Source organism: Chiloscyllium punctatum, chromosome 14 (assembly GCF_047496795.1).
Source record: "Chiloscyllium punctatum isolate Juve2018m chromosome 14, sChiPun1.3, whole genome shotgun sequence".
Taxonomy (NCBI): domain Eukaryota; kingdom Metazoa; phylum Chordata; class Chondrichthyes; order Orectolobiformes; family Hemiscylliidae; genus Chiloscyllium; species Chiloscyllium punctatum.
The window spans coordinates 20,372,523-20,398,772 of record NC_092752.1 but is presented as its reverse complement, the minus strand read 5'-3'; the positions used below and the strand labels follow the sequence as shown (position 1 = coordinate 20,398,772).

General features: G+C 40.1%; 1 protein-coding gene across 5 annotated transcripts in view; it reads left to right on the top strand.

Moving 5' to 3' along the window:
- The window catches only part of LOC140485657 (janus kinase and microtubule-interacting protein 1-like), a 355,381-nt gene that overhangs the window by 275,123 nt on the left and 54,008 nt on the right, over positions 1 to 26,250 (top strand). For 3 of the 5 annotated variants that reach the window (XM_072584037.1, XM_072584036.1, XM_072584041.1), the window contains 5 exons: positions 2,673 to 2,771; positions 4,339 to 4,437; positions 9,615 to 9,668; positions 13,186 to 13,251; positions 23,262 to 23,330. In XM_072584037.1, coding sequence (XP_072440138.1) covers positions 2,673 to 2,771; positions 4,339 to 4,437; positions 9,615 to 9,668; positions 13,186 to 13,251; positions 23,262 to 23,330 — 387 coding nt within the window. Of the gene's footprint in view, positions 1 to 2,672; positions 2,772 to 4,338; positions 4,438 to 9,614; positions 9,684 to 13,185; positions 13,252 to 23,261; positions 23,331 to 26,250 lie in introns of all 5 variants that reach the window. The other 2 variants (XM_072584038.1, XM_072584039.1) reach the window with 1 other exon arrangement.

The following is a 26,250-nucleotide window of genomic DNA, read 5'->3' as shown; positions in this document are numbered from 1 at the left end:
TGAGAGTGAAGACAGATTGAAATCCCACCACACTTATCACTTTAACATGTGCTGTCAGTTTAATTTTGTTCCATCAATGTGATCCAGCTATTAAAAAAAATGCATAGCCCATTATGTATGCATGCACTGGGAGTGAAGCTGTGTGATTGGAGCTATAATTAACATCCTCATCTAGGCTGTGCAATGCTCTCTCCACCTTTTTAATGAACCGATCACAATGCATCCTTGTTCTTGTCACACCGATCCTGTCATTTCGGAGTTACCTTGCTTTGCGTATTCATGATTCCTGGGAAGATTGTGATGAGCTCATGCAACAACAGGCTTGCATCCTTCCAAAACCCCGTAAGATGGAGACTTACATGGAGTACCTTGTGGTAGAGGTCACATGGCTACAACAAACCAGGAGCCACATTGTGACAAGACTATATTTTTTGTCCCAAATGACGATCACCCCCCCAAAAACTCTTCTAGAGATATGGCAGTTCTCTTTTGCTATTACAGTTGTATTTAGAAGCATTGAGCTTGGCTTATGCTTTTTCTGGTTATTTGAATGTTTTGATCAGTTTGTCTTGCCTTGTAGTATTCGGCTTGTTTTGACAGAATCATTTGAAGCTTCTGACAGCCAAGACTAGAAGCCCTTCTCTTTCAGTATTAATGACAGCTAATCTTTCAACATACTCAGTTCATTCACTCCTGCTCTTGTGCTGGATGATGAGAATGCTATTTTACGGTCCTTGGTTTACATTCTGTTGTTAATGAGTAATTCAAAGGGAGATTCACTTTACCCATTTAGAGTGGCTGTCATATGCTTGTCCTGAGACTTGTATGTTCTGGAAACAAAATGGCAAGAAAATTGACCATCTGAGAATCTAAGCCGATGTTTAGAATAAAATAATATATTCCAATATTACAGGATGCAATTATTTGTGCAGTGGTTTACCAGCAGCTTCAGCAAGAGTCCAAAAGATTAGAAAAACTCCCATTGAAAATCTGAGCTAATTGAAAAGGCTTCTCAGAGATGGGATGAAGAGTGGGCCATTCAGCTCTTTGAGCCACATTTCTCATTTGCTTAGATCACAACTGAGGTAATCTTAAAGCCATTTACCCACCTTGGCTATTAATTGATGGTCATACTTAGCAAAGGTATATCAGTCTCAGTTGTTTTCAGATAACTTTTTATTTGATCAAACCTCAGTAGCTTTTTGGCAGAACAAGCTTCAGAATTCTGCTATGCATTGTTTGCAGACTTCCTCGTGGCACCACCCTAATCAGTCTTAAGAGTGTATTTGCTACTCCTTATTCTAAACAAGTTGATGTGAGAAAATAGTATCTTTCTATCCACCCTATCAAATCCTTTTGTAATCTTGACCAGTAGACAACGGGTGCAATTGAATATTTGAACATGCCCCAAAGTTTGAGAGAAATGTTTCCTTCTTCAAGTTTTCACTCAAACTCTGTTCCCAATGAGTAATTCAAAGGAAGGTCGACTTTATCCATTTAGATTGGCTGTCGTATGCTTGTGCTGAAACTTGTACATTCTGAAAAACAAATGACTTGGAAATTGACCGTCTGAGAATCAATGGCTATGTTTAAAATAAAAAATATATTTTGATATTATAGAACATTATTTTGTAGTGGTTTACCAGCAACTTCTGTAAGAGTCCTAAAGGTTAGAAAAGCAAATTACAAACATTTGGCACAAACAAGCACAATTAAACAATATTTTTGAATGTACTTGTTTTGTTTAAAGTAATGTCCTTGATATTTTAGGGGTGGTAACTTCATGCAGTTTATTAATATAGCTGTAAATGGCTTTATTGTAAAAGTAACCATTTAATTAGTGTCCATCACCTGAGAGTAAACCAATTCTAAATAACAAGAAATGGTTGAGAAAAAGCAAGTGCTACTTATTTTGAATCATTGAATCCCTACAGTGTGGAAGCAGGCCATATTGACGCTCCAAAGAGCATTCCATCCAGACCCACCCTATAATCCTGCATTTCCCATGGCCAATCCACCTAACCTGCACATCTTTGAACTGCAGGAGGAACCCCACACAGATGCGGAGAGAATGTGCAATCACCACACAACCTGAAGGTGGAATCAAACCGTGTCCTTGGTGCAGCAGTACTAACCACTGAGCCACCATGTTGTCCTCTGGTATACATGAATCACATTTCTCTTAGTAAATTCAAGAACATAACATCCAAAAAGCTTTTATAGCTTGTAAGTTAGTGTCCATGTGCTCAAAAATGCTGAATTTTTATTGTACTGCAAATGGATTCAATAAGCAGAAATTTCCAGTTGTGATTAATTCACACTTGGGATATGGCCTGTTTTGTGGGTTGGGTAGGAACGAAATTCTAGTGCAGTGTTTTTCCCACTAGTACATTGGTAAACTTCATTTGTAATTATGTTTGGAATTCTGCAATCTTCTGCACTGAGTCAGGTAAATTACATTGTCTGAAACAAAAGGCATACCTGACTGGAAAATCCAGGCCTCAAACTCTTCCATTGGTCACTGTTGGTATAATTTTGCACCAGACACCCAAAGGGTTTGCTGAAATTTGGTTATTTGTTGCTTTAAAATGAAGACATTTTGAAGTCGTGGCTGTTTTAAAAATTCTGATAAATTCCAAGATCTGTACATACACTTCTGAATTATTTTACAGATTCATAAATTGGAACAGGAAGAGTTGAGACTACAGAATGAGATGCAAGATGCAAAAGACCAGAATGAGCTGCTCGAGTTCAGAATCTTAGAGCTCGAAGTAAGACATTGTGTTTGTAAAGTGTCAAATGGAGCAGACATTTATGAATCAAAAAGGAGAACATGTGTGCAGTAATATTGAATGTAGTTACATGTGTTCCAGCACTCGTGAAAACTGCCTTTTATTAATGTGCTACAATTTCACTTCAGAAGAAGTGAGATGTCTCACAGCCTGAATTTTTGATGTCAAAAAATATTTGAAATATATTACGAAGGATTGTTAGAGAATGATTGAATTGTACAGAGATTATAATTTATACAAATATTTATAGTGAAATATTTTTTGCACATAATAAAAAGATTTTGTTTTTGCTCCTAATTGCATTCATCATTTGTGTTTCATAATCCTGCATTGTTCATCAATCACCACAGTGAGTTCAAGTTTGCTTCTGTTACTGTACTTCATATGCATTAGGGTTTTTAATACACTCCCATTATGATTTGCTTTTGTTTTACTTTGAATAATCTGGTGGAAAGCCAGGAGCTTCACATCATGGTGTTCTGCATGTAATTGAACTGCATTTCACACGCAATTCAGTGCAGGAGATACTGAGGAGCTAGAAAACATAATTGAGAAATGTAACAAATTTCTTTTATGCAGAAAGAAATATGACAGCAAGCATGAGTACAGCTAATCCACCAAAATGCAACAAACTTTTCTTCAATTCTATCACAAAAGTGTATATTTCTTTAGAACTATGCTAGATTTTCAGGGAGCAATTACATTAAATGTTGCTTTGTGGCATGTACATCACACTGTGATACCATATATGTTTTTTTTAGAATATTCATCTTGTCTTTAGTTTGGCCTAACACTGTTGCATTGGCAAGTAAATGTGGTGCAAACCTTGTATTTCAAAACTATGCAGGAGCACTAACCCAAAAGCTTTGTTCTTTTTTAGTTGTTGATTAAGCTCACATGATCTATTATTTTCCTATCGTTTTCGGGAGACTCCTCACGTTTGAGCATGACTCCATTGAAATCCATTTATTTCCAATATCCCTGCTTTTCCATCCGGTTCATTTCAGCAGCAGCATTCTTCCATAAGCAAGTTGTAAAGTAAGTATGGAAAACATAGTTCAAGTAGTAGCTAGCATTAGGTTTTCTGGTAGACAACCGAAACTGTAAACTTTCCAGTCATTGTTACATCTGCGAAAATGGTTTCACCAAATAATCCTGAGCTGAAGATTGTTAATTGCTGTGATGTTGTGTAAAATCATCAACTATGACCAAAGATCAAGTTAAGTTTTGACACTGATTATTTATGGTGAGATCCTTTTCCTTCTAAAATGTTTCATTGCTTAAAGTAACCTTAATTGTGCTTTAATAAAAATTAAGAAAGCTGTTTGAAGTTTATTCAGATTTTACCCTCAAACTGTAAATATTAAGACCTGAGAGTACCAAAACAAAAGATGAATTGGGGAAGTGTTTGGTATGAAATTGAGTTCACAGCAGTTAATACATTTCAAAGCTTGAATGTCATGCTATGATCTTAGTATCTTATAGAGGATATTTTTTTCTTCATAATTGTGACTTGGATCTGATGAGACTTGTTTCCTGCCTGCAGGAGCGGGAACGACGATCACCAGCCTATAACTTGCATATATCAGCCTTTTCTGAGAGTGGAAGTGCCCTTCAGCTCTATTGTCAACAAGAGGGTATTAAGGTAAGATTTTTCTTCATCAGAATCTGCCTTGTCTGTGTCACCAGAGCATTATAGAGTGTACCTCACATTTTTGGATATGTTCTACATTTGAATCGTGTGTCAGTTGCAACATTACAAGCTTAAGTCTTGGGTTGCACAAGCTTTTAAGGTTTTCTGGAGAAATGCAGCTTATCTAAGTGATTCTGCACAAGGATGTGGAGGAGACTGTATTGAATACAAATCAGCTGTAAGATGTGTCTGGCATGCGTGAATAAACCTTTGGGCAGTTCGGGTGACTCTGTGGTTAGCACTGCTGCGTCATGGCGCCAGAGACCCAGGGACCTTCATCGTCATTCCTGATGAAGGGCTTACACCTGAAATGTCAACTCTCCTGCTCCTCGGATGCTACCTGACCTGCTGTGCTTTTCCAGTGCCACACTTTTCGACCCCAGAATAACTACTGGACTACTTTACGTCAGACTTCATTAAATTAACAATGATACGAAGATCACAGTAAAGGAGATGTACAAATTATGGATAAGATAGCAATTATTATGAACTGAAAGGATAAGCATTGTTGAAAGATGACAAGTCACCTATTCTAGTTGGAATACATCCTAGATCACCGAAAGAAGCCAGGGCAGAAATAGACAAGGCATTGGTCACGATCTTTTACTTTCTCATTGAATAAAGAAACAGTATTGGAGAACTAGGAAACTGTTAATATAATACCACTATTTAAGAAAGGGGAGATGAATAAACCAGGAAGCTGCAAACCCAACATATATTGGTGACAGTTATTGAAAGCAATTATCAAGGACTAAAATATGTTTCATTTTGAAAGGCATGGATTAATTAAGGAAAACCAATCTAGATTTGTTTAATGCAACTCCTGAATGCCTAAATTGGCTGAATTCTTTGATAAGGTAACAGAGAAGATTGATCAAGGAAGTGCAAGTGTTATTGTCCAGACCAAACCATTTAAAGACATTCAACAATGGCAGTGTAGGAGAATTGGTAGAAGCTCCAGGAACTTGAGACAAATCAGGACTGGACACAGGCAAGAGCGAACCATCAGCATTTATTGCTGAAGAACTATACACATGGAGCATTGCTAGTGACTTCTGTCATGTAACCTGATATCATCATGGAGTACCTTAAGCACATGCTCAAGATTTACAATCAAACTACTGGTTAACCCTTTACTCTCCTCAAAGGAGACTCATTAAGAAGATGAAAGATCAAGGAATTAAGAGGGAGGTGGTGTTATGGATTCAAAATTGGTTCCTTCTCAAGGAACAAAGGATGGTGGTGGATTTGTTTTTTTTTATATAGACTAGCTTGCACTGGTGTTTCCTGATTGTCACTTTTGGATCCATTGCTGTTTTTAGTCTTCAGAAACTATCTAGTCTCTCTTGGTAGGGAGCAGCCTTGTAACGTTTGTAGATGATCCATGGCAGTGAGGATAGTCATAGACTTCAGGCTGACATAGTCAGAATGGTGTACTGAGCAAGTAGCGTTCATTGAAGAGAAGTGTGAAGCGATATACTTTAAGAAGGCTAATGTTGAAAGACAGTGTACTATAAATGCATGATTTTGAAAGTGTAAATGAGCAATGGGAGCTTGGTGTTAATGTAGACAAATTTTTAACCACGTCACAACAAGTTACTTAGGTGAATAAAAAGCATTTGTTTATTTGCATTTATAGAATATAAAAGTACAAACATTATGCTAGAACTTCTTAAATCCCTAGTCAGCTAGACTATTGTGGATAATTCTCTGCACCACACTTCGGGAAGGATAAAACTATCTTAGAAAGAGTACAGAGACGAATTACCACCATGTTACCAACAACAAGGGATTCTAGTTTTGGAGAGAAGTTGGAAAGGTTAGGACTGTTGAAAGATAATGAGAGGTTTTGAAAAAGTAAATAAAGAAAGCTTTTCCCACTGGCAAGTAGTTAATTATCAGAGACCATAGATGGAAAATCCTTCACACAAGAAATGAAGGTAAGTTGAAGAGTATGTTTTCACTCAAAAGGTTGTCAGGATCTGGAACTCTCTGTGTCAAAAAATGGTGGAAACTGATTCTATAAATAATTCTGAAAAAGAGTTGGACAGGTCCTCAATTTGGGACTTACAGGATGAAAGAAATAGGCAAGGAAGCAGTTTCAATGATTCAATGGTTACAACCATGATTACACTTCAGTGGATATAACTTCCCTACACACAAAATTAGCTGAGTGCTGGGAAATAGACGAGTAATGTTTACAGGATGCTGCTCAAGCTAAAGGAAGGGCTTGTATTGATAATCCTCATGGCTCAGTGTTGCAGGCCTTGTTTTGCCTCTATCAACATTCTGGACCTTGGAGTACACAGTCATAAAGTTTGTGGATGATACAAAACTGTAAAGTTCGTTAAACTGTGAAAAATGACGGTGCAGAATTGCAAACGAACACAGACACATTGGAGTGACCTGATAGGAGGTACATGAAAGTCAATGCAGAATTGTGTGAGGTGATACATCTGGTAGAAAGATGATGGAGAGTTAACACAAAATAAAGGCTATTATTGTAAAGGGGGTGCAGGAGCAGAGGGACCTGGATGAATAGACAAGTCATTAAAGATAGCCTGATAGTTTGAGAGAGCAAACAACCAAGTTCAGCATGTCCTAGGTTCTGTTAACAGAGGTACAAGAACAAGACACTAGTTTATGAGACACTAGCTTCAGCCTCAGTTGGAGTATTATGTCCAGTTCTTGGTGCTGGGTATAGGAAGGGTATGAAGGTATTAGAGAGAGAACAGAAAAGATTTATGAGAACGTTGCAAGGGGTGAGAATTTTCAGTCATGAACATAAATTGGAGATGTCAGGTTTGTTCGCCTTGTAGAAAGATGACATGTGATGGAGTGAATAGGGTGAAAATGCCCCCACTCGGGAGAGTATAAGAGTGCACAACTTTATAGTAATTTATAGAAGAAGCAAAAGTGAGATGAGGAAAATCCTTTTTATGCAGTGAATAGTTAGGTTCTGGAATGCACGGCCCGAGGGTACGGCAGAATTAAAACATTCTAGGGAAAATTGGATGCTTATTTGAGAAGGAACATGTGCAGGGTGACAAGGCAGGTGCTGTGTTGGATTACTGGTGCAGATTTGCTATTAAACAGCCTCTTTCTCTGATGTAACAATTCTGTGATTCTGAATAGTATTCCAATCGCTGCTCAGAACTTTAGTTGATCATGAAACTATGAAAAATACTATAGAAGTTTACATTCTTTCTATTTATCCATTATCGGATATTGGGAGTGCCCTGTGCCAACTCGCAGATCGACAAATTTGACCCTCAATTTTCCATCCCCCTCCTCTCCCTGACTACCCTTTCCCCATTCTGCCCTTGACCTTTCTCCCTGGATCCTGTCAGTCTGCATGCTTCAGTAAGTTTCCAGAATTATCTGAGTCCCAGGCCATCCACATTCACACTTACTCCTGGGCCTCCTGCTGTACTGGCAATGGGCACCTGGCGGCGCTGTCAACCTGCTGATGGCTAGCTCCTTTCTGGGGCTGAATGTACTCTTGGAATGAGACTGAGGTCTCACTTCATGATAATTAAAAACCTGCCAACTGAAGAATGATTCAGAGTCAGACTTGGTTGAATGATGCTCTTGCGAAAGGTTAGGGTTAGCATTAGGTTTTATTCATTGCTCTTGTGAAAGGTGTTGGGATGTTTCGTTGTACTAAAGGTGTTGTATAAATATGGGGATTTCTTGATGATTATGCCTTGTTGTTCTGGAGAGCAGGCTTATTGGCAGAGATCATCTTGACCAAATTGACTTGTAGCATGCTCCAGAAGTTTCTGGACTACCCTAGGAAGCCTGCCCTTGTCTCCAAAATGCCTCCTTAGACTTTACAGTAGCTGAGAACTGGCATGAGACTTTTGAAGATTTGGGATGACTTCAACCAGCGTTCTCCCTGGACTCCAACTGAATGCACGGCTGGAAATGGCATGAGCTGATAACTGCTGCCTCACCTGCTAAGTGTAGTCAGCATTTTCTGATTGCATTTCAGTTCTCCAGCATCTGTAATATTTTGCTTGTACATGTGATGACCAATATTGTTTCTTCTAGTGCGTAAAACAATCATTTTCAAATATTTTCCCACTGCGACCTCATTTCAGTGCTTGAGGGTTGAGACAATCCCTGTGTGCAAGTTGGGTGAGTGAAATAGGGTGAGAGTTGTTGAGTGAAGGAGAGGAAAGTTGTCAAGTGGGCACATTGGAGAGATGGGAGTGGGGGTGATTGTGGGAAGAGTTGTTGAGTGGGGCCTTTGTTGTTCTGATATTCTACTGGGGCCTTAGAGCGACAAAGCCTGAGCAAATATGTAAGGGAACATCCCAGGATTGTCCTTCCATTTACCACAATGTATTGCGGCAGCATGATAGTTATGTGGTTAACACTACTGCCTCACAGCACGGACCTAGGTTTGATTCTAGTCTCAGGCACCTGTGTGGAGTTTGCTTATTCTCCCTGCGTCTGAGCGGGTTTCCTCCGGGTGCTCTGGTTTCCTCCCACAATCCAAAAATGTGCAGGTTAGGTGAATTGGCTATGCTAAATTGCCCACGGTGTTCAAGAATGTGTATGTTACATGCTTCAGTCAGGGATAAATGCAAGAATAATGGGGAATGGTTTTGGATGGAATACTGTTTGGAGGGTTGGTGTGGACTTGTTGGGCCGAAGGGCCTGTTTCCACACTGTAAGGATTCTGTGATTCTATGCTTCTACCTCTGAGTTTGTTACAAGCACATCCCAGTTAGATAAATCAGCGTGCTGAACAGCTAATCAGGACACTGAAAGAATGACAAATCAAGACGCTGGCCAGTTGATAATCCATTTAGAAGTTAAAGTTCATGTCCCAGCACCAGTCACATTGCTGTGTCGGAACCTGTGACCCCAAATAATCAGGCTGTGACCCCAATGAGGGTCATGACCCATGGTTTGGTAGCCCTCCCATTAAAAGTTTTCAGTAAAACCTGCAGCTGTAAAACTCCTGGAATAAAGTATATCTCCAAGAAGCATAATGAAGAAAACTCAGCATCACCAATAAATGGTTAATTACTTTTATTTATTTTTCATTTCAGTAATCGTTTCATTTGACTGTTAGATTGATTTAATTCTTTGTGAATGACATTAACCCTTTCTTTCAGGATGTGGTTATTCCTGACCTAATGAAGAAACTTGATATCCTGGGAGATAATGGGGTAAGGTTACTTCAGGTCAGCATGGCTCATCGATGTACTCTAAATTCAGCAGATTCATGTTGTGGGCACCTTTCATCCCATTCTGTAATGACTCCTCATTTTGTTGTGATAACATCCAATTGTTATTCAGTCGTTATTAAGTGTGGGCGATGCTGCCAATTGGAAAATAAAATGTTCTAATCTTAGTGACATCCTGTGTCAGTATCATGTATTTGCAGATGATGTATTACACAGCGGGTTCTGAACAAAACTCCATCTACCTCATCCCAACATTGAACTTTCATTTCCTGTTCCATCTCAACCTGTATTTCACACCAGTTACCCTCAAAGTCTCTGTAAGAAGCATTACCTCACTTCTGGGCAGTTTTGAGTTATAAATCACCACTGACTGGGAGCCAGTTTGAGGCAGCCTTTGTATTTCACAGACCACCATTAAAATTAAAGCCTTTTTGGCTGGATTTGAGTTATCAAAGCACAAGTATTTGTATTTCGTACCCGAGCCCCCAAACTCTGATGACACGGCGGCAAACCCCTCTGCTGATTAATTCAAACAACTCGAGAAGCTCACCTCACCTCGTAATCTGTTAAAGTACGAGTGACAGAGAATTCCTAACTTCCACTATTTAAAGCAAGAATATCATTAAACAACATTAAACAACAACTATTTACAACTCTAAGCCTGCTTTCTCTTAAAGATTTGTTACCTACCACCAACTCTAAACAATATACTGTTCCAGTAAATGCCCCTTTTAAAATTACATCAACTTAATTTTCAAAACCCAGCAGTGGCTGTCGTCTCCGGTGTCTATCTTCCTCTGGTTATAGATCTCCCTGGGACGTCTTGGGCCTTTTGCTGCAAAGATGTTTCATATGAAAAGGTACATTTTATAGAGAGTGTTTTGAGTAGCAGTCTCTGTCTCTAGATGGCAGTCTCTGGTTATCAAAATGTCTGCTTCTTTTCTACCCTAAACTTTGTCAAAACAGTAAAATTCAAATTCAATTGGGTTTTAGTACCCTGTGGCATAATTTAAACTGATTAGTTAAATTTGAACTGTTGTGAAAACATAGCAACCAAAAGTCAGGTATTTGTTTCACAACCAAATGTTGCATATTTTCAATTTTCCAGTCCAGTCTGAGACTGCTAGTCAGTCGCATGATAGGTGCCTGCATTCATTCTCTCTTAAAGGTGCAGTACACACCTTCAACTTCATAACAATTTGATTTAAAATAGCCATTGTATGTATGCTTTCAGTAAGGCTGTGTTTGCATGTCATAACACTAGGGGGAGGACTTTCTGGACATGCTCCATGTCAGAGTGTCAGCTGCTTGCGTTAAAACTAAAAAAAGTTGACAGAGACTAACAAGAAATCTCAAGTTACCCTTGTTTAGATTTTTGGAGTTCTAAACTCTTTGCAAGTTTTGTATTTAATTTCACCAGTCATCTCGAAAAAATTCCCTCTGCAGGCAATAAATTAGGATGATATATAATCAGAAAATATTAGTAAAACAACCAATGTGGAGTGTGCAAGTTTCTTAACTTTCGATGTGTGAAATTGATTCAAATGTTTAAGGGCACCATTTTTTGCATTAATGAAGTTTTTTAGATTAGCATCCCTACAGGATAGAAACAGGCCATCTGGCCCAACAGGTCCACTCTGACCCTCCGAAGAGCAATCCATCCAGACTCATTCCCCGCCCCTGACTAATGCACCGAACACTATGGGCAATTTACCTTGGCCAATTCACCTGACTTGCACACATTGGATTGTGGGAGGAAACCAGAGCATCCGGAGGAACCCCATGCAGAAAATAGGAGAGAATGTACAAACTCCACACAGCCACCTGAGGCGGGAATTGAACCCAGGCTTCTGCCGTTGTGAGGCAGCAGTGCAAGCAACTGAGCCACCAAGTTAGGTTGACTAAAATATTTAATAAATAATATACTCAAGGTGGGACTTCAAATGGCAACCCTGGGATTAGGCATCCCATTATTTACCAATTGAGCTGCCTGGGTTGTGTCAAAGCTCCTTACACCGACTTTTAACATACCACACCTTGCCTAAGGAGGCAAAGTTCAAATGAAATCTTCCTGAGATTGAGATGCCAGCACTCATTGGGACCCAGAATTAATAATCATTGACGAGGTGAATTGAATTATACAGCCTTTGATCAATCTAAACCCCTAAAACTAGCCAGAAAGATGTCAAGAGCAGTTGTCCATGCGGTAGTGCTGCAGTGTTGGCTGAGTATGTGTGCACAACTGTTTTGGATGCCATTTTGCTCAGTGGCAGGCATGACAATATTTAACGATCTGTTTTTGTAGTAGCTGAATTGACTGGTTTGAGCAAGTAAAATGATAAATTAATTGGAATGAGAAACAAAAATATTTAGTTTACACCCAGATTTGTTTTTGTATCTCAGGGAAGACAAGTGCCATTAAGACTATTCATGAAAGGAGGGAATTGGAGCAATTGAATTAAAATCTATTGCATTCTTGTATAATTCGCTGTGGTATAACCAGTATTAATGGTGCAAGCTAAACTTTCAAGTGATTGCATTGTGGATATTTGATTGTTTCTTCTGCTGTGTGACAGATCTTACATATTTGTGGGAAAGAGAAACAAATATTTCAGCAATTTATTTTCTCTGATGCTCTCAACTACACACTCCACATAGGTTGTTTTATTTAAGGGAATTATGTTTGTGAAATGTTTGAAAGTGTGTCAAAGTGCAGCAATCTTTTTCTCTCCCTATCACTGCTATCATTTGCTGCCTCAGAGACACTGTGAAATAAATGGAATTTGCAGCTAAGACTTTATTACTGACAGTGTCAAGATGCAGTTGGTAGCAGACTGTACCTTTTTTTTATTAATAATACAAATTTTAATTTGTTTTTCTTTCAGCATAATAAATACCTGACCTGTGACTGGTTAAATTTGGCAAAATGCATTGTAGTGAAATTGCAGTTTTACCCAGAAATTCTGAACACTTAGCATTATTTATACCTCAGTGAATGACCGCCAGATCTCCTTGATCTTTTTATTTGGATGGGACACTAAACACCATTTTTTTCAGGTGGATGTAAAGAATCCCAGCACTATTGGAATGAGTAGTGCAGTTCTCCTTTGCATCCTAGCCCACAGATATCCCTCGACTAACTTCACTAAAAATTAGCCATTATCTCAGTGCTGCTTCTGGGATCTTGCTGTGTGGAAATGTTTCCTGCATAGCAACAGTGACTAAGCTTCAAATAAAATTACTTTTGAGAAGTGTGGAAGGTGCTACATAAATTCAATCCTTCTTTTCCTTTGAAGTGGACTTAAAAATTCACAATTTAATATGTGTGCATGTGTAATATATTAACTCAGTGCATGGATAACTCATTTTATACTGGGGTAAAACTGTGTAAAGCATCTGACTAATTTGTTCATCTCACTTATACCTCCCAACACAGCATAAATAACTGTGCTGTACCATTAAGCTCAGCTTCAATACTTTGTGCATCTTTGTATTGCAGAACCTAAGAAATGAAGAGCAGGTTGCAGTAATTCAAGCTCGTACTGTGCTGTCGCTATGTGAGAAGGTACACTTCCAAATCATGATCATTCTATGAAGCAGGAAGTGCATTCATACACCTGAATGTCTACCACTTCTGTTAATTTGCTTACTGGAATAAAGCATACACAAAATAGATTGCTCATACTTTGTACTTATCGCCAGTGCCACGACAGAACCATTTTGGTGGGAGTTGTTCTTGTAAAATGTACCCCTAAGAGTGAATAATACATTTAGCATGACTATTTTTCTTTCCAATTATCTTATCAGAATGACAGTATTGAGGTCCCGTGCTGTTTCATTTGTCCATTTTACATGTGCATAGAGGCTATGGTTTGGTTAGCTCAGTTGGCTGGACGGCTGGTTTTTGGTTGAATTCTTGCATTGGCTAAGGTTACTGTGAAGGTCCCACTTTCTCAACCTCACCCCTTGCTGGAGATGTGTGACCATTTCAATCTGTGCCTGAATTTGTTGCTTGGATTTATTATTCTAGCAGCTCTTTCTGTGTTTAAACTTACAGATTTATGTGCTGTATGGGTATTGGTAGCTCCAAATCGTTGTGAGGTTCTGAATGAATGATAGATGCCAAGAGGTTTGGTGAAACGTATTACTTACCAAGGATCCAATAATTGTTCTTGTCATTACTCTATCAAAAAGAAATGTAATGGCATGGATCAGCTAAGGATAAAATTATGGGTTCACTCAAGAAGGTTGTAATAAACATGTGCGATCAATACTTTATGCGGTTCATACAAGCTGCACTTTCACTGAGTGAGTTTGCTTTGTAGTCTTCATCACCATTACATGTTGGCTCAAACACTCTATGTGGGTCCTTTTGCAGTTGAGAAAACAAGCTGCTGGCTGGCCAACTCCTCAACTGTAGGGGAATGTATTATTATGAAAGGCTTCCATTAGCAATCCATCTGTAACTTCACATGATGTCGATCCCTTGACTCCTTCACTACTGCAGCAGTACCTCGCTTCCTGATTGCTGTTATCTTTACTGTTTGGACAGTAATAACAACATGTACATGTGCAGTGTCACACAGTAAAACATCCCGAGTTGCTTCTCCAGTTAGGACTCTCTGATTTTATCCAGAAATTAGAAAACCTAACCGTCTGAGGATAACCTCTGCCATCTGATGATGGGACATTGCAGAAAGGGACACCTTTCAAATGTCCCCAGATTGGTTACATTAATACAGCCCACTGACTGAAGCTTTTATAATAAGATGCAGTCATGGGTGTCAGGAACACATTAGAGACAGATTTTGCTTCAGTCACAGGCAAGTAATCTGATTAGGATGCTGTTGTCTGGTAAACATTGTGGCCAGTAATAGATGTTACTATCTGCATTCGTTCTCATGGGATTCTTTTCTTATTAAGCTGCAATTGTATGACCCGCAGAGCACTTGTGGAAATGAATTCCAGGAATTGTGACAGAAATTAACTGGGATATACATCTGATATTCAGTAGAATTTGTAAAATGGCATGCACCCACCCCCAGAATTTCTAGTCATTAAGAACTTAACAGTACTGTTGTAACAGCTCCCCGCACTGCCATCCACCCTTCCAGCCCACTTAGACCACAGTGAATTCTGGCTCAGCTGCTTTATGCAAGTGTAAGTCAAACCCAGGAAGGTGCATTAATCACCTGCTCAAATACAAGCAATAATAGAAAATTGTAGATGCACTCAGCAACTCAGGCAGTATCTATGGACAGAGAAACAGAATTAAAACTGCAGGTCAATCACCTTCTAGTTTTGTTGAGGGGTTCTTGACCTGAAATATTAGCTTTGTTTCTATTTCTGCAGATAGTGTCTGACCACACAAGCATTTTCTGTTATTATTTAGGTACCATTGGCCAATGAGATTCCAAATTAATTTCCGTCATGCATGTTTGCTTTAATTTTCAAGAATGCTGTAATGGCATTTCATGAGCTCAGTGCGTTCATTGGTATTTATATGAAATTTGTTTTTTTTTCTCCATCCATTATAACATCTCAATTTTGCTGTCTGAAGCTAAGGAATTGATGATTGATTTCCTACATCCCTACCGCCTCCCCTAAACGTGTACTGTTGGGTGTCATTTAATCCAGGTGGCAAGGGCTTGCCCTGGTGAGAGGGCAGACCTGGTGAGAGATTTGTGTCTCCTCCCTTGAGGAAGCCCATATCATATTAAGTACCAGTTTGTGACCAGCAGAGAGCCTTGCCCTGGACCACTCTGGGGTGAAAATCCTGGGCATCCCAACACCCCCTCCAAAGCGCTGCTCATCAAAAGTTGGCAGCTCTTCATTGTTGTGAGTGCCAGGCAAGGAGCATTGGGGCAGCTGTTGGCAGTGCCCCCGTCAGAGGGTCAGGATCACTGAGGGGAACCATACCACAGGTCATTGAAGGTGGGATGAGGGTGGTAGACAGGAATGTGATGGTAGAAGGACAGGAGTTTAGCAGTTAGTGCTGTGCTGTGTTGGGTGCCTGATAAAGAGGGATCCCTGACCCCCTCAACCCCTCCCCCTGGAATTTGTGATCACAATCATTAAGATTCGCTTTCCGGATTCCCCACCTGGTGACTGTCCCACAGCAGAAGAGCTCCGGGCCCTACAAAAGGGTATTAGTTGAATCCATGAGGCTTTCAAGCCTGGACTAAATCGAGGCAAACTTGACAGCTGATTAAGTGACCCCCCGCCCCCCCCCCCCAATCCCCCAATCCCCCAATCATCAGCACCAAACTCTCCATTGTGGAGGTTATTAAAATCTACCCATCATAGTATTCCTACTGTGTGGAAACAGGCCATTTGGCCCAACCAGTCCACACTGACTCTCCAAAAAGTATCCCACCCAGACCCATTCCCCCACACCTATTACTGTACTCTACATTTCCCCTGACTAATGCACCTAGACTACACATTCTTTGACACAATGGGCAATTTAGCACGGCCGATCCATCTAAACTGCACATCTTCGGACTATAGGAGGAAACTGGAGCACCCAGGGAAAAGCACGCAGACACGGGGAGAATGTGCAAACTCCACACGGATAGTTGTCCGAGGCCAGAATCGAATCCGGGTCTCTGGCACTGTGAGGCAGCAGTGCTTACCACTGAGCCACCATGCAGCCCTTTATTCTACATTAATCTTTATGTAGCTAACACTTTGTATGATACAATACTTATGGAGCTTATGCACTAAATAGTCAAAAACTGATGTCAGTGAACAGGATTTGAGTGCATCCTGAAGAATGGGGAATTTTTAATACTGTGTTGCTTTTTCAAGATAATTCAAAGGAAATTCTTTATCCCAGTGAATAGTGGAAGGTGAAGCTTGCTAGACAAAGTGTAGTTCAGACAAATATCATAAATGAGTTAAGAAGAAGTTTGATAAATATTTGAGGACTAAAGGGACAGGAGGATATATTGAATTGTTAAATGAATACAGGTCAGGGGTCAAATGAAGCAAAGTACGAGGAGTATTAATCTGCCAAGGGCTGTTGGGCTAATGACGTTAAAATGCATCTGGACACTGTTGATTTCTGTTATTAGGCTTTTGCAGGAGGCCATTACATCAGTGCTATGCATCTCGAATGTGTGTAGCAACCCATAATACTATCTCCACAGAAGTGAGAATGGACAATACAGACAATACAATTCACCAACCCACACAAACAATACAGCCTTGTCTGCACAACAAAATTGCTAACAAGTCGCATGCTTTCATATGCCTCATAGGACAGTAAGGTAAATGCGGATATCATGGAGAGCCTGGAAGTGTCGATGGTTCTTGTCCGTGCGCTCTGTGAAATTAATGCTGCAGCAGTAATGGAATTGCATTGCAAGGCTAGCCAGTAATTTATGTTTGGCTGCAACAGGCTACATCCTTGATCCTCCTGTTATGACCATTGGCTGCAGGTTGCTAACCTCGACGTGTCATTTGCCATTATTGAGAAGAAGCCGTAAAATAGAGTCACTTCAAAGTTACCCAGGATGTTGAAATGCCAGGAGCTTTGGTTATTACACACAATCTGATGGGAATGCAATGTTTTCCATTTCACACTAAAAATCCCAGCAATGCTCCAAAGGGCAGGAGGAAAACTCCTCCTCCTCACAGCACTTAAATTATGGAAAATTGTCAGCCCAAATCTGTAAGAATAGGTTCATCATAAGACTCAAATCTAATAACTGCTGTAGAAGAATTGTCAGCATCAAATAATTCTGGTCATTTTTATTTAATATTATCACAATTCAAATGAGAAGAACGCTCCCATAATCAGTCTCACTATTCCACAAGTCATCAGAAATGAGTAAATATCCAATTGAACCAATCAAGACAATCAACTTGCCTGATGGATTGCTATTCAGCGCGAAGGTCACACACACCATCAACTGGAAAGTAACTACTTAATGTGAACAGACTTATTATTTAACAGATGGCAAAACGTAGATTACTAATTTACTACCATGTGATTTAAGCCAGACCCCCTTCAAACTCCAAACACACACATTCATTCGTGAATAAGACTGACAGAAACAGACAATTTTAGGGTCAAAAATACAGACAGGCAAAGAAACAAACTCTGAGTATCAAAGTCCAGGCCACATGGTTGGGATGAGTTGTTTTCAACAGTTCTTCTGAGTGTTATCAATGATGACATGATGTTGTGCACAGAACAATGGCCAGTCTTTGATCCAGCAGCTAATCGGGTTGACCTTGGCCTTCTCTTGTCTTTGGAGCTCTTTCTCTAGACTTTCCAGATTTGTGTTCCCTTATTCACGTAAAGAAAAACAGAGTGACATTTCTTGTTTGCAGGCTTCTGGATATCTCCGAGTGCACTTAAAGGATTGTGAAAATGCAACTTGAAAAACAAATCCAAAAAAGCTGCTACTAGTTTTCCCTTAATCCCAAGATTTCTGTTGCCATTCTGTCTCATAAAGAATTCCATCTCTGTTCTCTGAATTGTAATGTAATCCTGTAGCGAACGTGTATACCACATAAGCCTACTTGATCTTAGAGTTGCTAAATGCTCCTGGGTACTTTTAACTATGTAGCATGTCCAACTTGCATTTTCCAGTTGACTGTCCAAAAGGAACACAATATGGCTGAATTACAAAACCAATGTCAGCTAGTGTACTTAAAGCTTATTGGGTCATGGGGGGTGGCTAGGACAGTTGGCGTCTTCACAGTGCATCCAAATCTTACTCACATACAACAGCTATTGTTCAGCACTAGTGCTTTTTGCCTCCAAGATGGAAGCTTTGTGTTCTAGCCTTATTGCAGCAGTCTGAGTACTTAATATAGGCTGATACCTTACTGTGTTACTAAGGGAGTGCTGCACTGTTGGAGGGGCCTCATTCAGATAAGACATTAATAGAGACCAATCTGCATACTCAAGTGGATACAAAAGATCCCTGGCATTGTCAGAAGGTGAAGAGGGGAATTTTAACTATTGTTCTAAATAATATTTTTCTTTTATGAAACATCAATTAAACAGATCACCTGTTCATCGTCATGGTGACGTTCTTAGAACTTTACTATGCACAAGTTAAATTCTGTGTTTCCTAGATTATGTCAGTGATTAAACTGCAAAATAAAATGTTTCATTGAAAACCCTTCTTTCTAGCTTACTAAAAGAAGAAGGGGTTAAGAATATGTTATTTTTCCCTCTCCATATTATTGGACACTGAAGCTGATGATAATTGTCCACTGCTACCATGGTGGAAACCACCTAACTCATCACAGACCAGGGACTGAACCTACCCCTCTCTGATTTACTTGGCTTGCATTAAACTTCCTGGTTCATTTTCATTATGTCAAAGTCTCTGATGCCTTTGCTGCATGAACTGGCTTGGTGAGTTAGTGAAAATCTAGTACCTTATCAAAGAAGTCATTTGGAAATGTATGAGTTTACAGTATGAACATTAATGGACATTGTGGAACTTGGTCCTATTCATATCTACTGTGGAGCTACTTTTGCCATTCTTCTGCCCACCTAACCAGTTCTTTGATGTTCTCTGACAGTTTAAAACTACCCTCTTCACTGTTTACCATGCAATCCATTGTTGTGTCATCTACAGCCTTCTTGATCATATCCTACATTTGACTCTGATTCATTAATGTACACCCCAAACAACACGAGCCCCAGCACCAAAGCCCTGAAGAACTCCATTGGAAATAGTTATCTGTCACAGAAACATTCCTCACACATCACTCTCTATTTCTTGCCTCTTTTCAATTTTAGGTCCAAACCATCACTTTGCCTTGGATCCCATAGGCCTTTATTTTCTTGGTCAGTCTGCCATGAGGTACCTTATCAAAGTCTAGTTAAAATCCATGTGAACTACATCTAATGCATTACCTCTTCAAACATTTCCCTCAAAATGCTGACTATCCATGATTAATCAGTATTTCCTCAAGTGCAGATATATTCTGTCCCTCTAAATTCTACTAATTGCTTTCCCACTACTGAGGTAAGACTGACTGACCTATAATTTACTAGTCTATCTCTTTCTCCCTTTTTTAAAAGAATGGGACAACAGCTTGTGGTGGACTGTGTGCTACTTAGCTGTAGGTATAAACATTGAGGAAGGCTTACATTTATAAATAATCAAAAACTGAATCTTCCTCATATGGGTTTAGATTTTAAATGCTGATGGTTGAGAGAGGTTATTGTGTAACTGTGTTTATTGTCATCTGAGAAGTCACAGGTAACTGATGTTGCAGTTCTCTGGACGCTGACTCAAAATTATCAAATCTGCAATTTTAAGATTGAGCTAATTTATTTTCTTCTCCAAGGTGATAAGTATAAGACCTAAGACCTTGGAACAGATGTAGGCCATTCAGTCCTTCAAGTCTGCTGTATCATTCAGTGAGATCATGGCTGATCATATATTCCTCAACTCCACTTTCCTGCCTGTTACCCATAACCTCTGAATCCCTTAGTGATTAAAAATCTGTCTATCTCAACCTTGAATACACTTAATAACCCAGTCTCTTCAGCCCCCTGTGGCAAAGAACTTAGAAGAAATTCCTCCTTATCTCTATCTTAAATGTGTGACCCCTTATTCTGAAATGATGCCCTTTGATCCTCAACCTTCCTAAAAGAAGAAAAGAAAACCTGCTACATTTACCCTGTCAAGCCCTCTAAGAATTTTGAATGCTTTAATAAGGCCATTTTCTGTTCTTCTATAGTCTACTGAGTACAAACCCCATATACTCAACCTCTCTTCATAAGACATAACCTGGTATCAGCATTCTCTGGACTGCCTCCAATTCCAGTATCTTTCTTTATATAAGGGGACCAAACATTTTCACAGTATTCCAGCTGAAGTCTGACTAGCACCTTGTTCGGTTTTAGCAAAACCTCCCTACGTTTATGATACACATCTGTGTTGAGCCGTTTTCTCATGTTGACATAAAGTACATAAACCTCATTTTCTCGGGTGAACTGAAGCTGGCATTAATCTCAGTAGTGTAGAATGTGGCAGGCTTTAAACCCCCCCCCCCCCCCCCCCCCTCCTGTCAGTTACCCACCCAAGACCCAGTGTGAGCAGACAAGTGGTGACTAGCAGATCTAGAATATTGGGCAGCAATATTCAAAGGAGACCTTATGGTGCTCCCCCAAGTGCTGGATAAATGAAGGGGAGTGTATTAACAAATAGGAAGCAGAACAGCTGAAACAGAAACTCATCCTCGCGCTCCCAGTTCAGCTGCTTTAGCCCCAGACCCAAGCAAGAATGCCAGAAGCCAGTTCCAAAACATGCCTGCATTCACCTGTTGTGGCTCTGAATCTTCTTCTTGGCACCATCACGTGGGACACTTGTCACAATGACCTTCACTGGGTTAAAATAGCGGTGGGGCTTCAAGAGTACCAACACAGCCAGAGCTGCATAGTTACAAACACGCATTTGAATCAAAAACAAAGGAGGCCATTCAGCCTCTTGAGAGTGCTACGCTATTCAATATGATCATGGCTGATCTGATTGTAACTTCAATTTTGCTTTCCTACCTATCCCTGATAATCTTGCACTACCAGAATCTACCTACCTCTGCCTGAAAAATATTCAAGGACTTTGCTATCTTTTAAGGAAAAAGGGTGGCACGATGGCTCAGTGGTTAGCACTGCTGCCTCACAGCGCCAGGGACCCGGGTTCAATTCCCACCTTGGCCAACTGACTGTGTGGAGTTTGCACGTTCTCCCCGTGTTTGCATGGGTTTCCTCCAGTATTCTGGTTTCCTCCCACAGTCCAAAGATGTGCAGGTCAGGTGAATTAGCCATGCTAAATTGCCCATAGTGTTAGGTGCATTAGTCAGGGGTAAATGTAGGGGAATGAGTCTGGGTGGGTTGCTCTTCGGAGGGTCGGTGTGGGCTGAAGGGCCTGTTTCCACACTGTAGGTAATCTAATCTAAGATTTGTCTGAGAGAAAACATTTGCCTAGTATCTGCTTGTAAGTAAGCAATCACTGATTTTTAAATATTGAAGCCTAGTTTCAAATAATCCCAGAAGAGGCAACACCCTCTTCATGTCTTCCTGTCAAAACCCCTCATGGTCTTATATGTTTCAATCAAGTTGCCTCTTACGCTTCTAAACTCCAGTAGATACAAGCCTAGCCTGTCCAACTATTCCTCATAAGGATACCCACCCATTCTAGGTATTATTCTAGGAAATCTTCTCTGAACTGCATCCGATACTTTTACATTCTTCCTTAAAAGAAGTGACTAAAACTGTACTCCAAATGCAGTCTTACCAGAACCCTGTATAACTGAAGCATATTTTTGAATTCAATTTGCCTCATGATAAATGATAACATTCTGTTAGCTTTCTTAATTACTCTGTGCATCTGCATTCTAACTTCTGTGATTCATGTGCTAGGATAACCAAATTCCTGTACAATTCTGAGCTGTGTAGTCTCTCACCAATGAGCTAACATGCTTAATTTTATTCCTCCTGGTGATATGGACAATTTCAACTTTCCCATTGTATAGTTTATTTGCCAGATTTTTGTACACTCACTTTGTCTATATCCTTCGAGCATCCTTATGCCCTTTTCAGAACTTACTTTCCTATCTATCCTCATGACATCAGCAAATTTGGCAACCACACTTCTGTCGCATCATCTAAATTACTTATATAAATTATAAACAGTTGAGGTCAAATACCAATCCTTGTGGCACACCATTCTTTACATCTTGCCAACCTGATAAAGGCCCATTTATGCTTATACTTCGCTGCCTGCTAACCAGCTAATCTTCTCTCCAGGCCGGTGTGCTATCTTTGACATTTTCACTTTCTGAAGTAACCTTTGATGTGGCACTTTAAGGAAGGGCTACACCTGTGTTTAACAGGCATCCTGATTTCTTGATCAGAAGAGCAAGTTAAAAGTACAGACAATAGAAATAGAGTAAACCAAAGAAATACAATTCTCTGGGGAGTTTAAATGTCTGTCGGCCTGCTTTCCAGTAAATAAACAGAGTCAAAATATCTCCAATCAAATTGACATAGTGTTTCCATTTTGAAGGTCAGTTTAAAGAACACAGAGTTCTTGAAAACACTTTCTTACTGTAAACCTATTTGTAAACAAGTGCGTTGCATACATCATATACATGTGACAAATTGTGTAAGCTACAGATGAAGTATCTAATGGGGGGGTGTGGTGTGAGGGAAAATGTCTGAGAAAATTTCGCAACGGAATACAAATTTTGTGAAGCATTTTTTCACTAAAACTGTGCTGTTTTACAGGGCTCAGAACCATTTATTTGTATGTTCTTAATATATAATGTTAAATGTTTTTAAGAATGCATTTGAAATCCAGTTTCCTGCAAAGCAGGTGCTTTACTCTGAGGCAATCTCAAGCTGTGAACAAACAGAAAGGCCAGTGCCTTGAACAGATCTTGTGTGTTTGAATAAATTTTCTGTGAAGATGCAAATTTTAATCTTCAGCCCATGGCTCATATTTGTTTGGCCTTTTTAGCTAACTGTGCGCGTTATGCTAAAGATCGATTGTTTACTGACTCATCTCCTTTGATATGCTTTCTTGAAAAATACAGTGGCTGAAACAAATTGAAGGAACAGAAGCTGCCCTGCATCAGAAGATGCTGGACCTGGAGATTGAGAAGGTACCTTTCTGCATGTTAACGCATCAAGGATATGATGATGATAGGAAACTATTGGAAAATCGGGGTGGGGAATTCAAGAGAGGTGAATCTTGTCAAGTGAGTTTAAAAGGCAATATGTGAATTGAGAACACAAATGCTGTGGATCATGTGTGCTCTTTGGATCACAATTTGTTTCATTGTTGTGATTGTCACAGCATTATTGTGCTTCAAATGTGCAGTGCATATTCTGATGTGAATGAAAACATGGAAGTTACAAAGCTCACAAAGCATTTTCGCATGTTTGAAAAAAGGTGCAGTTGCATGCCGTGAGGGATTCAGGGAGAAATAGCGCCACATATTGTCATGCTGAACTAAGTGATACCAATGCACAGTCTGTGCTGATTAGTGAATCAGTGTTCACAAAGGAGAAGTAAACAAAGGGATTTCTAAAGTATCACTGTAATAATTACTATTTTTATACTGTGCCTTTCCATGCTGTTTCTGGTAGTAAAATTGGGGAATGTTTCCATGAGAAGCCTTTTCTTCTGATTTCTTTTCCCTAATGTGAAGTCACTCTCATCTCTCATTACCAATCAGACTTTGACGCTTTCTGACGAGTGCACAGTCATATCATTAGAATATAGGATAATGAGGTGCTTGGCCCAGCAGCCTCGAATTTCTTGGTTTTCAGTCACACTGCAGGAAGAGCAAGTTAGAGTGAGAGGTGGGAAGCTGCAATCATTGGGCTAGTCAGAGGTGAGGGCTTCCTGAGCTGCAGGACATCGAGCTGCTGCTGCTGCTGCTGCAGGTCAAAATGAGTTGTTTGTTTTCAGCATTGTCCCTGTACAAGTTGGGTGGACAGGAAGTAGCATGGGGTGGGGCAAAATGAGAGTTTAATGGCATTTAATAACGATGGAGATTAACTCTTGCTTCATTCCCCCTCCTTATGTGAAGGCCTTTATTAAGAGATGTATATAAAGAAGGGAACTTCACCAAAGCATTATGTCGGTAGTATGTTAAGAAAGATTATCGTGTAGTGGTAATGCCACTGGACTTGGGTTGCTGGTGGTCTGTGGGCAGTGTTTCAAATCCTACCCTGACTGCTGATGAAAGTAAAATTCAATCACTAAATCAGGGATATAATTGGAAAGCTAATCTCAGTGATGTCCTTTCAAGAAGGAAATCTGCTGTCCTTTTCTGGTCTGACCTACATTTGATTCCAGACAGTGCAATCTTGTTGACTGTTAACTGCCCTCTGAAATGGTCGAGCAAACCACTCACATCAATGCCAGTGGGGGATGGTCAGCAAATTCCATGAAAGAGTAAAATAAAAGCCCCTGAGGATTGGCAGATGCCCTGGCTTGTCCATGCGGTTTTCTTTGTAGCTTATGAGGGTTAGTTAGAACACAGAACATAGAACAGTGCAGCACAGTACAGGCCTTTTGGTCCACGACGTTGTGCCAAGCATTTATCTTCATCTAAGAACAACCTAACATGCACACCCATCAATTTACTGCCTTCCACGTGCTTGTCCAGCAGTTGCTTAAATATCCGTAATGGCTATGACTCTACTACCACCGTTGGCAGTGCATTCCACGCACCCACCACTCTCTGTGTAAAGTACCTACCTCTGACATCTCCCCTAAACCTTCCTCTAATGACCTTAAAATTATGATCCTTTGTGTCAGCCATTTCTACCCTGGAGAAATGTCTCTGGCTATCTACTCTATCTATACCTCTCATTACCTTGTACACTTATGTCAAGTCATCTCTCTTCCTTCTTCTCTCCAATGTGAAAAGCCCGAACTCACTCAGCTTCTCTTCATAAGTCAAGCCATCCAATCCAGGCAGCATCCTGATAAATCTCCTCTGCACCCTCTCTAAAGCATCTACATCCATCCTATAATGAAGCGACCAGAACTGGACACAATATTCGAAGTGAGGTCTAACCACAGTTTTATAGAGCTGCTGCGAAACCTCGTGGCTCTTAAACTCAATCCCTCTGCTAATGAAAGCCAAAACACCATACACCTTCTTAACAACCCTATCAACTTGGGTGCCAACTTTGAGGAATCTATGTACGTGGACCCCAAGATCCCTCTGTTCTTCCACATTGCCAATAAACCTGTCTTTAACCCTGTATTCAGCATTTAAATTCAACCATCCAAAATGAATCACTTCACATTTATCCAGGTTGAACTCCATCTGCCACTTCTCAGCCCAGCTCTGCATCCTGTCAATGACTTGTTGTAGTCTGCAATAGCCCTCGACACCATCTACAACACCACCAACCTTTGTGTCCATCGGCAAACGTACGAACCCACCCTTCCACTTCTTCTTCCAAGTTATTTATAAAAACTACAAAGAGCCGAGGTCCAAGAACAGAACCCTGTGAGACACCACTGGTCACTGACCTCCAGGTGGAATACTTTCCATCCACTGCCACCCACTGTCTTCTTTTGGCCAGCCAATTCCATATCCAGACAGCCAAATGTCCCTGTATCCCATACCTCCTAACTTTCTGAATGAGCCTACTGTGGGGAACCTTATCAAATGCCTCACTGAAATTGATATACACCACATCCACTTATCAACCTTTGTCAACTTGTCACATCCTCAAAGAACTCATTAAGGCTTATAAGGCATGACCTGCCCCTCATAAATCCATGCTGAGTATCTTTAATTAATCTATGTTTTTCCAAATAGTCATAAATCCTATCTCTCAGAATGCTTTCCAGCACCTTGCTTACCACAGACTTAAGACTGACTGGCCTCTAATTTCCCAGGGATTTTCCTATTCCTTTTCTTGAATAGAGGAACATGAGTTGTTCTCCATTTTTATGGCCCATGCACATTTCAAGCAGCCACGAGGAATTCTTGCAATACCCATGACAGCTGTGACAACTTACATTTATATGGTGCCTTTAACACAGTTAAAAAA